This window comes from Selaginella moellendorffii, unplaced genomic scaffold, assembly GCF_000143415.4.
Source record: "Selaginella moellendorffii unplaced genomic scaffold, v1.0 SELMOscaffold_35, whole genome shotgun sequence".
NCBI classification, from domain to species: Eukaryota; Viridiplantae; Streptophyta; class Lycopodiopsida; order Selaginellales; family Selaginellaceae; genus Selaginella; species Selaginella moellendorffii.
In genome coordinates, this window is record NW_003314296.1 from 439,018 (window position 1) to 453,980 (window position 14,963).

The 14,963-nt window shown below is 44.1% G+C and overlaps 1 protein-coding gene across 1 annotated transcript; it reads left to right on the forward strand.

Annotated features, from left to right (window-relative positions):
- The first annotated feature begins 13,130 nt into the window (after positions 1 to 13,130).
- LOC9656438 (pentatricopeptide repeat-containing protein At4g02750) lies at positions 13,131 to 14,933 on the forward strand. Its single transcript, XM_024682603.1, has one exon. It carries the CDS (start codon positions 13,131 to 13,133, stop codon positions 14,931 to 14,933), a length of 1,803 nt encoding a protein of 600 aa, XP_024538371.1.
- Positions 14,934 to 14,963: the final 30 nt, after the last annotated feature.

Consider the following 14,963-nt stretch of genomic DNA (forward strand, 5'->3'; position numbering starts at 1 on the left):
TACAATCCATAACCATGGGGATAACTATTATAGACTAATCACAAGTCCTTGCCTCTCTCTCCTTAACTTATTTTTGAAAAGGGCGCCACTTTATAACAGTTGTTTAAATCTTCCTAATATGGTTGATTTCTTGCTCAGAGGAGTTGGGCCTCTAGCTCCCTCCCTATGCCCCTATGAGTAGGGATGTATCATTCCTTTGTAAGCCAAGTGGTACTTGGAGTAACAAAGATGGCTAACTTTATTAATCATTTCCTTATCAGTGACGGTTGGAGGGTGTCTGAGTCTTAATATTTTTGGATGTAAAAGAGAGGTAGTTCCATAACTCATTTAAGTTAGTGTGTTTCCCACATAGTATACTTTCTTTTAACTTTCAGAGTTGTTGTCTTGATGGTTTGCTAGACTCAAGCATGCATCGACAAGGACGTCAATCTTCCCTAAGGGGGGGAGAATGTTGCGAATATGACTTTGGGTATTAAAAGATACTTGTCAGCCAGTCCTTATGGACATTCTCTCCTTACTGCCATGATAGTAGGAGGTTGGTACTGCTGGTTCCTTTTATTAACCCCTCTTGTCCAAGTGTTAGTAAATTGAACTTAGCATTTATACTTGGCTGGATGAGTATAAAGAACGATTTTCTAAGTGTCTATTTAGCTAAGCATACTTAGCTTAGCTTGTTAATTTTCTTTTTCTCTGTCTTATACTAGCTTAGCAAGAACCTTTACATATAGTTTAATCCCTCAATATTGGTACATGATAGTTTACTATGCCTGCCAAACACCTTCGCTATCATGGCTTATATGTTGGTTCTGTTCTAAATCTATATGTTATTTATGGTAAGTGTCTAGATGCACCTAAAAGGCATATCTACAATATATAGAGAGTGTTTTGAACCCCATAGTGTTGTTCCTCCTTCTGGATTCACAATCTAATGTTATTCCATATTTAATAAGTTTCACACTATCCTAAAGACTAACTCTTGGTACTAAGGGAGCCTTGGGGTGAAAGCCTAAAGCATGTGTTCCTCAAGGGGCGGGGGGAAAGGGGATATAGAGGGTTCCAAATGTATAGTAGAGATAGTGGTTGGAATGCTCGACCATCTGAGGCATTAGTTTAGCTCCCATTAGGCTATGTCACTCCTTGTTCTACATCCGGCTTGGTTCTAAGCCTAAGCTCCATGTTGCTCTAGTCAGTAGGGTACCCTCCTCCTTGCATTAAGCCACCGGTATGCCAAAATTGTGCTTAACACTGTTTAACACCATTTAGCATATAGGTGCTGGATATAGAGAGTTGGTGCTCGTGGGATTGTAAATGTACTAGACCCTCATTTTGTAGTACAACGGGTTTGGAGTTCAGCTCCAAATTCAAATGCACTATAGATAATGATGGTGCTCAAGGGATTTGTTCAAAGGATGGGCATGGAGTGTTTAAAGTGGTCATATGCATAAGTGGATTTCTTCATTAACAATGGAGGATTGTTAGTTCTAAGATCCCTAAGTTAGTTTTTTCCTATTTTACTTATGTCTTTCTTGAAGCTATTCTAAATGTATATCTCACAATCTCAAGAAGAGTAAAAACTCTTAAAACAAGAAAAGTACCAGTCTTTTTAGAAGCTTTACTCACGTCTCTAGGCATAGATGGCTGGGATCTTCATTTCTCTTGTAACTCTTCCACATTGCATTAGCAGGCTTGAAAGTTGTGCATCATCCTAGTCCATTTAAGTTGGAGTTCCATATAAAGCACACTAGGTAGTTTTATCTTGGTCACAAAATCAAGAAATTTGCCAATTTAATGGAATTTGAGTTCTATTTGGGAAGACTCCTTCACTTTGGCAATGGTGGATCTATTCTTTGTTAGGCTTTCTCTCTTTGGATCCACCCTTCCATGGTAAAAAACTTTATATTAATCTTATTGTGCTTTAGTGTGTTTATTATTGTTTAGCAGTAGGATAGTAAACAAGATTGCAACAATTAGGGTCTCTTCTCTCTACAGCTCTAGCAGCTAGGATTACTGATTTTTATTTGTGATTTTTTAGGAGAGAAAAAATATTACTAATGTGATTTAAACATTTTCAAGAACTTTGCCAATTAGGTAGTATCAACAGTTGCAGATCTTGCTGGGTCCATGAAAACCAAGAGATTACCACCAGGATTAATAATGTGTTGTTGCTGGTGAAGATGTTTACTTGGCTTATAAAGAATTGATTATTAAAAGTTTTAGGTATGGTTGGTAATATCCTTGATATACCATCACCTAGTGTTAGTTTCCATATGTTTGAGTAATATCTAGACAAGTTATCATCAGGATAGCTCTATATAAAGGACAGGTAAACATTTTTAGACTTCTCAATTGACTATATATCAACCATTAGATGGTAGAAAATACTAGAAAATGTTTAGGAAAGTTTATGAATTATAAATACAAAATTAATTTAAATGAATAACAACAGTTAGATGGTAAAATATCCTAGAATATACAAGTATATTTTAGGTATATTCACTACCACTTTACTCCTCATACAAGTTTGCTTAAGCAAACCAGAAAATCAAGATAATGTATATAATATATGAGTAAGCAGTAATATTTAAATTTTTTTCTAAATACAAATATAGTTTATTAGTACATAATACTATGGAATATAAGATTTGAATTTACTTATATATAATATATTTTTATAAAACATTTTCTTAGTAATTATTTTCTTAACTAGATCTGGGTATAACTAAATTATTAATAATTATTTTTAGTCAATATTTTCTTACTTGTTTTGATAAAATATTAATATAAATTAGTCCCAGTAAAAACATAATTTACATATAACATCTAATTAATATTAGAAATTCCAATTTTACTTTTTGTTGTGTTGGGGTATGTTCATATTTCTAAAATATTATCTATATTTTTATTAATAAACACTTATTCTTACTTATATATTCATATTATCAAGTTGACAAGAGCAAAAATATTTATATAAAATCATTATTTTTATATTCACCCAGCATTTGCTAATTATATATAAGAAGGAAAGAAAAAACAAACTAAATAGATTTGATGAATCACTATTGGCCACTTGGGCATGTCCTCAGCCTCCACCAAAGCTTATTCTCCTCGACGCTGGCGTATCTTCACCATCTTCGAGTTCCTAGGTCTTTGGCTGCCTGAAAATTCCAATGGAAGGAAAAAATAGAAGGCACACATCAGACTGCCGCTGCTGTGGCGCTCGCAATCATGGAAAGGAAATTAAAAATACACCACTTCTGTCTTAGCGTGCAGTGCCTTGGCAAGCCAGCATGACGAGCACGCCCCCAAAACGAATATAACAAAGAATGAAAGACGGAGACGAGGAGTCCAGAATTAGTCAAGATTAACTTCAACAGCACATTTTTGACTTGTAATTGAATTTGGTTTCTTGATGGAAGGACTAAGATAAACATTTGTGGTTGCCCGTATGACGTGGTAGCCTCCACGAACGTCTTCCGAGTGTCCGAATCAATATTGTGTTATAATCACCTGAAAAAAAAAATTTCTCATGGCATAAAAGCTCCCAAACCTTATAAAATAGGAATTAAATAAAAATTAGAGAGAAATATTTTACCTGGTAGTTGTCATTTTGTTTAACTCCCAAAAATTCTCTCTCTCGAGTCTGAATGGCCAGCGCAAAACTAAACGGGCACTTAAGCTGCATGGACCTGAACAGCTGTGTGTGTGCGACCAGGGATATGTTGCAGTGCGTGTCACCGAAAAGACGCCAGAACTATAATGTGGTCAGAAAAGCCCAAAGCACACGTTACGACATCCTTGCGCATGAATCGTCTGGCCGTCGGTGAGCGACATGCGCTATTGTCTCAATGTTCACAACTTAGCTTATTCTTCTAAATGTATTGTTGTTTCTTTCTTCTTGTAAGGCCTATTCGTAAGGAAGAAGATTGAAACAATGGTGGGTAAGTTGCCCGTGATCAAAAGCCAACGTACATCTCTCTTTTCTCTTTTTCCGGGACAAAGAAGCTCTATTGATCTGAGAAAGGAGAGTGAGATTTAGAGGATTGTGCTTCAAAGGTCACTCGGTGGACGCTCTTTGCAGGTCTCATGATGAAGCGTATGGGCTGATGTTAGAGATGGTGAAGAAAGGGGTGCTCTCCGCTTTCGCAAGCTGGAGGTCTTGATGGTACTCAAGAACATTAATTTTGAATATCTCTAAAAGAACAATAGCATACAGTAGAACAACCGACGCTTTAAGTCTCTTGAAGCAGATGATCCAGAATGAATAGTGATTGAGTTTATAGCCAGAGCGATAAATCAACTTTTTTTCTTCTAGAGTACGATCAGTGTTCTTCGACACTTGCTACCAAACAAGTTTGGTTGGTCATGCTAAAAGTGTGCGATTCACAGGAGCTGGAAGACTCCTTTAAAAGGCCGAGGAAACCACGGCTAGCTTGCCGGAGAGATCAAGGAGAGTGCTTCACGAGCAGGGTCATCAGATCACTCTGGAAAACCCGTGCGATTAATACCAAGAACACTGCCAGGTAATCGGCATCCTCTTAGACCTTTCATCTAATCTTGCTGAGCATCTTTGGCAGGCCAGGACCCAAGTGAATTGCGAGGGAGAAGCTTCGGCAGGAGGATCGAGCGGAGAGGCAGCGATGCCGTCCGAAGAAAGAAGAATCTGATCAAGCTCCAGAGGCAGCCTCCGGAGGAAACCAAACTCTTCCAGCAGCCAAAACCAGCGTCCATCCAAGGCTGAAGAGCTCTGGAGCTTATCGCAACGTCTGGAGCAGCGAAAGCTCCAAATCGGCGCACACACACTGCTGTCTTTTGCATCACGTCGGCCTGCGTGCTTTCAAGCTAGTCTGCCCTTCAACCTGTTCTTCCTCTCTACCATTCACGCTCCGTTTTCCATGGCTTCCTCCTCGGCTCTAATTCTCGCCAGACCTTTGTGTCTGCTTTGCTTCCTCTTCCTTTTTACAGCTGCAAAGAGGACACCTATTCCAATCCGGCCAGCCACAAATGCCTCTGTTCACAATCCAGAGCAGGACCACCTTCGGGCTTTGGCGATCGTGGACCGTGTGCCAATTCCTGTCCAAAGCAATCCGCTGGTGATGCACCTGAAACGTGGCACCATGGGAAATGCCAAAATGGAAACCCTGATTTTCGACACAGGAAGCCTTCTAACATGGATCCACAGATCTGTAGAACAATCTTCTTCCTGGACAGTCATAACGTGCACTGAGTGCCCAGACGGTTTAACCTTTAGATGCAATGACAACAACAAACAATGCAAATTTAAGGTGTCCTACATGGGAAATCACTCAGTTACAGGGATTATGGTTGAAGATTTGATAGAACTGGAAACAGATGATCCGGAGCAGAGGGATGCTAGATTTGTTATGTTAGGGGTAGGGACAGGGCTGGAAAACTTTGACTCTCTAGACTGGACAGCGATAGATGGCATTGTAGGCTTTGCCCAAGGGACTTTTGGTTTGGTACATCAGTTTCAAATCAGAAAATTTGCTTATTGCCTGACTGATAGGTACGAGGGATTAGTGTACTTAGATCGTTTAGCAGACACACCGTACCTTATGCTTGGTTCTAGGGAATTGGGAGAATGGAGTTATAACCAAATGCGAGCAAGACCAGATAGACAGTATATGATCCAGTTGCTATCTATATCCTTCAACGGGAAGAACTTTAGACCACCAACCTACAGAAAATCAAATTATGTGGTTTTTGACTCCGGTACGAAAAGTACATTTCTGATCAATCAGCTTTACCAGCCAATCATCCAAGAAATTAATAAGTACTTTGAGAAGGAGTTGGGCTACGTGAAAACGGGGCGTGGATGCTACGCCCCAGATGGGCAACGGCAGTATACGCCCCGACCACGATTCAATCCAATCACGTTTCACTTCGAGGGTGGCGATTTTACTGTAAGTTCAAAAGACCCATCCATTTTTATTGCTTTGAAACTCTTTCTTTTTCTTCTTAAACCAGGTTAAACAACTAAACTTCATCACAGTGCAGCTGCGTGAGTTTTATTGTCCTGAGCTAGCATCCTTAGAAATCAAGGACGAAGAGGGCGATGCAATCATGGGGATCTTTAGCTACGCAATGCAGCGAGATCATATGATTGTATATGATCTGGAGGAGTATGAACTGTCATTTGCTGAATCTTCTTGTCCTTAACAAGCTTAATATGGAATAAACTTCGGGTTAGAAAGAATGTACATGCCTCAAGAATCCGCGAGTGTAGAAGCTAGGGACCTGCACGGGCATCTCGCCAGCTATGGCTTCGATACCCGGGCAATCTCCTGGTAAGAATGTATGGCGACTGCCAAGACGCCCGCGCTGCCTTCGAAAGGATCATCGATCGCAATGTCTACTCCTGGACGATCCTTTTCGCTGCCACGCTCCAATCCGCTGGATTCCACCACGCTAATGCCATGCCGGCATGGCACTCGTGTCCTGGAACTCGATGCTCAGGGCCTGTGCCCAGAGCTGCGAGCCCTAAAAACATGTATTAACTATTGGAAAATAAATTCCATTAAATAGATTCCTAGTTCTAATTGTGTTGAAACGGCCATTTGGTTTTATGCCGAGTAACCCTGTATGGATTTGATTGTGGTGATGGCCATGGTTACTCAAGGAATGTAAAATAACAAGATCAGGTATGTTGATGGGAACCTCAATTCTTGCAGCAAGGGAAGGTCCTTATTATCGTAATTTACGACTGAGCTCGAAAGGGTGACTGCTTGAAAATACCTTGATGAGATGGACGTAAATAGAGATGGCAATATTGCAAGCTGGTGTTTGGCTTGATAAGCCGCATGACATTCGCGACAAATTCATCTGGCAACGCAAAGACAGAAACAAGGATGGGATGGTGTTTTGGGCTGGTTCGAGTATGCCATGGATTATCTGGATTGGAAGATGATGATGCTACCGAGTGCAATCCCATACAAAAACTTTGGCTTCCTATTGCCAGAACACTATCATCAATCCTATTACAATGCCTGTGATGAAAATGGTGATGGGGTTCTTAACTGGGTGGAGTTCAAGAACTGCCTGAACCCAGAGAGGATTAAGGGCAACAACGGCAGAAAATTGCAAATGTGGTTGTACAATGTGCAAGATGCAAACAAAGATGGGAAGATCGACTTCAGCGAGTTTAGCCAAGCTTTTGTTTACTACCACCATAACAACTTTTGTACACATCGAGAGCCTAACAATGAGACTGAAATCTTCATGAGGTTCAACTCAGTAGAGATTGTGATGGTTTCTTGACTCCAGCTGACGGGTTTGCGGAGATTTTAGCAGCGTATGAGGCTCCCCGTGATCCAAGCTTATGTCTTAAAGCAAAAGAGATTGTTCCATTCCCATTGGCAAGCTTGAAGGTGGAAGAGATTCTGGCTACAGACTGGATTGCGAAGATGATTTTGTTAACAAAAGCAGATCGATCTTGATTTGATCCCCTGTTTATGTGTTGATAAACCTTATTTGTCTGATTTTCTCTGCGTAGTTTTGGCTTTCGTTGAATTTAATCAAGAGTTTGTTTTAGTTTGCAAGTAGAAGGAAAAAACAAACTAATCAGATTTGGTGAATCGCTATTGGCTGTGCCTTCGTGGGGACGTCCCTCAGCCTCGAAAGCTCATCACTCTGACGACGCTGGCGCATCTTCACCATCTCCGAGTTCTTCGCTCTTTGGCTGCCTGAAAATTCCAGTGGAAGCAAAAAACTAGAACGCACATTTCACACCGCGCCGCTGCTGTGGCGCTCCCGCCCTATTGCAGCACGCAATCATCTAAGAAAAAATACACCACTTCTGTCCTCTTTCAATTAGCGCGCCGTGCCTTGACAAGCCAGTATGACCCGAGCACACCCCCAAAACAAATCTAGCAAAGAATGAAAGACGGAGACGAGGAGTCCAGATTCCAGAATTAGTCAAGATTAACTTCAACGAACTTCAATTGGTCAACACTTTTTGACCAAATTCCACTGTAATCGAATTTGGTTTCTTGATGGAATGACTAAAATAAACGTTTGTGGTTGCTCGTATGACGTGGTAGCCTCCACGACCTGAGTTCCATAACAACATGTTATAATCACCTGAAAGGAAAAGAAGAAAATTTAAGCTTTAAGAAGTGGTATAAAATAGGACTTAAATAAAAATTAGGGAGAAATACTTTACCTTAACTCCCAAAGGTTCTCTTATTTCTTTGGAGGGGCTCTTTTTGAACATGGTAGCACAATCCAAGGTAAGTAGTACCACAAAGGTACCTGAAGATGCGTTTCACCGCTGCCCAATGTTGAGATCCAGGATTAGCCAGGAATTGGCTAACTTTGCTCACGGCAAAAGAAATATCTGGGCGCCTACAAACAGCTGGATACATGAGGCTGCCAACAGCTTGTCTGTAAGGGATGGAGTCCATGGCTCTCTTGTCGTCCTCTGTCTCAGGAGACATGGCTCGGGAAAGTTGGCAGCCTGGTTCCATTGGTGTCGCCACTAGATTAGAGCTTGTCATAGAAAACCTGGCCAGCATCTCTTCTATATACTTGGCTTGGTGATGCGTTGAGAGCGATCATGCACAACTTCCATGCCAAGAAAGTAGGGAGCCAAGAGTTTTCATCTCGAATTGGCTGCAAAGATCTCGCTTATCCTGGAGAAACAGTAAGCAATGATTATGGGTGACAAGAGTATCATCAACATAAAGAGCGATGATCACAAATGATTCACCGTCCACCCAAATATAAAGATTCGGGTCTGCCTCGCTACGGGAAAGGCCCACACTTAGTATAAAATCGTCAAAGCGTTTGTACCGGTGCTTGTTTCAAGCTGTAGACAGCTTTCTTGAGAAGCCAGAGATGATCCTCTTTTCCAGCGGCTAGAAATCCTTCTGGCTGTGCCATATAGATTTCTTCTTCAAGCTCGCCATAAAGAAACGCCGTGGTCACATCTGTTCCAGATCAAAGTCTCCCACCGCAGCAAAATTAATCAAGGAACGAAGAGTAGAATGCTTAACCATTGAAGCGAAGGTGTCGTTGTAGTCAAGTCCAGGAACTTGCGAGCATCCTTTCGCCACCAATCGCGCCTGGCAATTGGAAGGCACAGTAGGAACAAGAACATGTGTCTCGTTCTTGTGCTGTGAAGAAATCTCGGCTTCCTTTGCTACACGCCAGTAAGACGCTTCCTGTGAGGCCATGGCTTCTCCATAGGCCCTCGGAACAGTAGGAGTCCCAGCTGCACGAGATGAGACCATTGCCTCGATGAGACGCTCAGTAGGCCGCCTTGTGCGGATCGATCTGCGTGGAGGATTTGGAGGAGGCGGCGGCATTGGTGGTGTTGGAGTAGAAGCGGGTTGATGCGTAGCGGCACAGTGATCGTGCCGACAGTCAACTGGTCTTGTTCCGCTTCAACGTCATTTTCTTCGGTCAGGGTAGGTCTGGATGTGGAAGGAAGAAACGAATTCTCGTTGAAAACCACATCTCTGCTCAGGATCTCCTGCTTCGTGATTGGATTCCAGAGACGATAGGCTTTGTGATCGAGGCTGTAGCCCACAAACACAGCCTGCTGGCTCTTGGGGTCCAATTTCTTGCGCATTCCATCACACTCACACCCGAATATTCTCAGATGCGTAACTGTAGGTTCTTGCCAGTTGCCACTCCATGCTTCTTCAGGAGTGATGCCAGCGAGCGCAGAGGTGGGGAGCCGGTTGTTCGCCGTCAAGACAGCGTGAAACCAGAAGCTTAAACCACTGGAAAGTCACTAGCGTGCGATTCTTGTGCTTAGCTACGCCATTCTGTTGTGGAGTCTCTCGCGTTGTAAGTTCTCGCACAATCCCACCTTGCTCACACAGCTGGTTGAAAGCATTGGAAGTGAATTCGCCTCCATCATCACTTCTCAATCGCTTAAGCATTTTCCCAGTTTGTGTTTCTCCCAGTCTGGAAGTAGTGTAACGATCGGGATTTGCGAGCCATAGTGTAGATCATAGTGTGACGACTGTAGTCATCTATGAAACAGAGAGCCTTGGGCAAATTCCACGCAGTGCTGGAGGGGCGAGAATTCCATTGCATTGCAAGGGTGCAAAGGAAGCATGGGAGGTCATGAAACAGGCTTACCAGATCCCTTCAAAATCCCATCACATTTTTCTATGGAAGCAGCTTCATGCACTGGTGATGGCTGAAGGGGACAACCTCAAGGATCATCTTGCTGCTGTGCGAACAATCCTAAATGATCTTAAGGATGTGGGAGCAAGCATAAAGGATAGAGGAAGTGTGATGAGCACCAGTTCTGCTTCTTCTTCATCCTCTATATTTGCTTCCCCATCCTTCAGATCATCTAGGATTGTTTGCACAGCAGCAAGATGATCCTTGAGGTCGTCCCCTTCAGCCATCACGAGTGCATGAAGCTGCTTCTATAGAAAAATGCAATAGGATGTTGAAGGGATTTGGTGCACAGTCAGATTTGAGGTGGTGGATTTGGAGGCAGATTTGTAGGAACAATGGCTGCCAGATGCCCAATCCCACCACTCGTTCAAGTCTAGGTCCAGGTTCTTAGTCGTCCAGTGCCTCTAAGAGCACTTGATTAGGGCATGCCTCTGTCTACGTAGACGGAGGCCCTGATTCACCCTAGCAAGTGTTGCTCTGATCCTACGGTTTCGAATTCTTCTCGCTCTCTAGGCATTGCTCCAATACCATCTAACGAAAGATGAAACCGTACAATGGAAATGTACATATGTACTGTTGGTCTTGACTGCCCGAATGCGTTCAGAGAAAAATAAAAAACTTAAATTGTGCCCTAAATAATTCTAGCGATTGCAACAATTGGATTCTAGCAATTTAGCACAGTTGAACAATAGCATCTAGCAATTCTAACATAGTTAAACAATGGCACTTGATTAGGTATGGTCCCATGTTGCCAAGTTGTCTGCTTATGCTTTTTGTAAAGGAATTGAGCATTGGAGGTTTGCTTATGCTTCCCGCAAAAGAGTTGAGCATTGGAGATTTAATTATTTGTGGAAAAATGTATAGTGATTTTCCAAAATGAATTAAAGTGCATTTTATAAAAAATTTTGAGTATGATATTGAAGTATGTAGTGTTTCAAATATTCCTCTTCATGTCCAAGAACAAATTTATTAAATGTTTATGAAGAAAATCACAAATACCCCTTTAGCATCAATCAAAAAAAAATTGTGAACTAGTGGGCCATTCACGGTTATAACCACAATCAGCCAATCAATCAATTGCCATTCAAAATAGTCAAAACCAACTTTATGTGTGACACAATGAACCAGTGAAGACTCATGTCTCTCCACATGGATTAGCCACTTTCTGCAACCACTAGATATAGGTGTATAGACACCATAAAAGACACTAGACTACTATATATCTACTCTTGTTTTTCAAGTGTTTGAGGTGCTTGTGTCATGCTGAGATGGAGTATAGCTTCCATGGGGGTTCAACTCAGCTAATGCAAACTTAGCAAGGATCTCCTCCATATCCTTATGTTGAGATCTTAATGCTGAATTGAGCTGCATTGCCTGAGATCTTAATGCCTAAGCAAAAAAAAGCAGGGCTGGGATCCACCATCTTGAAGCGTGCTTGAAGCTCACGTTTAAACTGTTGTGATATTTTTCTTGTAAGACCAAAGAGGAGACAGTCATCCACATATAGAGCAAATCAAACTTTTAAACTTGTGTAGATAGACATTTGTGTCACTTGAAGTGTTAAAGAAAGCCAATAGAAAGGAGATAACTATTCATCTTGGCATACCATTGCCTTGGAGATTGCTTCAGTCCATATAAAGCCTTCTTAAGCACTCCTGGCGCTCCTGGCCTGGGACAATATATCCTTCTGGCTGAAGAACATGAACTTCCTCATTGAGATTGCTATAGAGAAATGGTGTAGTGACATCAAGCTCCTCCACTTTGAATGCTCTTGGGCAGCAAGATTAATTAGCATGCAGATGGAGGCATCTTCACAACTATAAAGAACATTTCATTGTAATCTGAGAATAACCTTTTGTTACTAATCTGGCCTTATATTTGACAATACTACTGTCCATGTGAAAAATTCACATCATCTTGATTGGCTTCCTAACTTCGGGTAAATCAACAAGCTCTGAAGTATCATTCTCCATCAGGGATGAGTACTCCAAATTTGCAGCTGCCTGTCGCTGCTATCACTTTGGACTGGAGAAAGCTTTCATGCAAATTCTTGGGGGCTAGAATATCTTGCCCTTCAGAGAAGAGTAGTTGAAAAACTGGGGAGGAAGCTTGAGGATGGTTTGCTTTAATGTTGGAAGAGCAGAAGGATAGTAAAAAGCATCGGAGTTGCTAGGATCAATCTGGGCATGGTCCCTAGCTTGAGCTTGTGGAGTTTGGTAGATCTGTGAGGTTGAGGATGCTAAGTACTCCCATCTAAGCCTAACTCCCCTAGGTCATGCACTCCCGAGGCTGCATGACCTGTGAGCTGCCACAGTGCCTCCAGTAGTAAGAGTGGAGTTGCACTTCCAATACCGAATAGTGCTACAAGTGCTCCCACCCTAGAAGCAGAGTTGTCTTCTTCTCTGTCATTGTTAATTGCCACAAACTGTTGACACTTGACTGGGGGCTCGATGGCTGTGGGAAGACTGGGAGTAAGATAAGTCAGAGGCTCACACATCATGATTGGGGAAGATTTTTGAACTGGAAAGGCTGTTGAACTTATAAGCCTTCATGTGGTCACCATAACCAATAAACTTCAGGTTAGAAAGAGCTGGAGAATGTATACGATCGAGGCATATGCCTCAAGGATCCGCGAGTGTGGGAGCCTCAAATCTCTCCAAGACGCTAGGGACCTGCACGGGCATCTCGCCAGCTATGGCTTCGATCGCCACACCTACCTGGGCAATCTCCTGGTGAGAATGTATGGCGACTGTGGCAGCATCCAAGACGCCCGCGCTGCCTTCGAAAGGATCATCGATCGCAATGTCTATTCCTGGACGATCCTTCTCGCTGCCACGCTCCAATCGGCTGGATTCCACCACGCTGGGGCGCTGTTCCAGCGAATGCCGTGCCGGAATCTCGTGTCCTGGAACTCGATGCTCACGGCCTGTGCCCAGAGCTGCGAGATCCATGACGCCGAGAGGATCTTCTCGTCGATGCTGGAGAGGGATGTGGTGTCCTGGAACGCGATGCTCGTTGCCTACATCCACAGCGGAGATCTCCGCCGCGCCCTGGCAATCTTCGATGCGATGAGGGAGAGGAATGTCACGTCCTGGAATTTCATCGTCACAGCGTGCGCGCAGCACGACGATCTCCTCCAGGCCTGCCAGATCTTCGACCGGATGCCGCTCAGGAACGTCGTGTCTTGGAACGCGATCGTCGCTGCCTATGCCGAGAGCGGCGAGCTGCCTCGGGCGAAATTTCTCTTCGATCTCTCGCCCGAGGCCAATGTCTTCTCCTGGACGATCCTGATCACTTGCTACGGCGAGAATCAGGAGCTGGACTGGGCAAGAACGATGTTCTTGAGGATGCCGTGCCGAAATATCGTCTCCTGGAACGCGATCCTGACGGCCTACGCATCGATCGGGGACATGGACCAGGCGACGCGCTGCTTGGACGCGATGCCTGAGCGGGATCTGGTGTCCTGGAACGCGACGATCTCCGGATTCGTCCAGATCGGCCGCTTCCTCGATGCCAAAGCCCTGTTTGAGAGATTTCCTGCGACCGACATCGTTTCTTGGAACGCGATTCTTACCGCCGAGGCCGAGGCGCGCGATACGGCCGCCGCGAAGGAGCTCTTTGACGATCTACCAAAGGCGGACATTGTGTCTTGGCACATCTTGATCGCTGCGTTTGCCCAGAATGGCGACCTGGACTCCTCAAGAACCCTATTCTCAAGAATGTGTAAGTGGACAATATTTTCTTGGAACGTGATGGTCGCGGCGTACGGACAAAATGGCCAGATCGAACAGTCGGAAATTACCTTTAGGAAAATGGACGGGCGAGATCTGGTAAGCTGGAATGCCATGGTAGCGGCATATGCCCAGAACGGGTACTTTGACCATGCTGAAAGATTCTTTGATCTAATGCCACGGAGGGACGTGGTTTCGTGGAACTCTATGGTTTCGGGATTGATAAACCTTGGAGAGATTGACGTGGCAAGGGAGAGATTTTTCGATCAAATGCCCCAAAAGAACGTTGTCTCGTGGAACATGATGATATCGGCATATTCCGGGGACGATAGAAACGATGAGGCGCTGGCGCTATTTCGCGCCATGGATGTGTCCCCGGATCGAGTCACATTCGCGGTGGCGCTGGAGATTTGTGCGAATCTTTCCGACGTGGAGCAGGGCAAAGAGATCCACCGCCGCATCACAGAGGGAGGTCGGGGTTTCGAATCCCACCCCCAAATCGAGACCGCCCTGCTAAACATGTATGCCCAGTGTGGGGATATCTCCCTCACCAGCTCCATCTTTGAGGAGCTGTCCAGGCGGGATTTGACGGCGTGGAACGCGATGATCCACGGGTACGCGCGAATTGGCGAGCTGGGATCGATGCTAGAGGTGTTCTTCCGGATGCTGCTCGAAGGAATCGGCCCCAATTTCGCGAGCCTCGTGTCGATTGTGTCGGCGTGCAGCCATGGCGGGATGTTTGACGAGGGATTCGCGTTTTTCCGGGGAATTCTCAAGGATTTTGGTGTGAACCTCGTGATCGATCACTACATTTGTATGATTGACCTCCTGGGACGATCCGGCCAGATCGATCGAGCACAAGAACTCGTCCTAGACATGCCGTACGAGGCCGATGGAGTCGCGTGGAGAGCATTGCTCTCGTCTTGTATCGTACAAGGGGACGAAGAGAGGGCCCAGAGAGCCGCAGGACTAATCTCGGCCGTCGATCCCCGGCATCCAACGACTTACATTTTGCTAGCCAATGTGTATGCTACGGCCTTCGTGTAGGTGTGGAAAACTGCCACGTAGTCACGGCTC

Coding starts and splice junctions, on each gene's coding strand:
- LOC9656438 (XM_024682603.1), top strand. CDS start 13,131: ATGCTGGAGAGGGATGTGGTGTCCTGGAACGCGATGCTCGTTGCCTAC.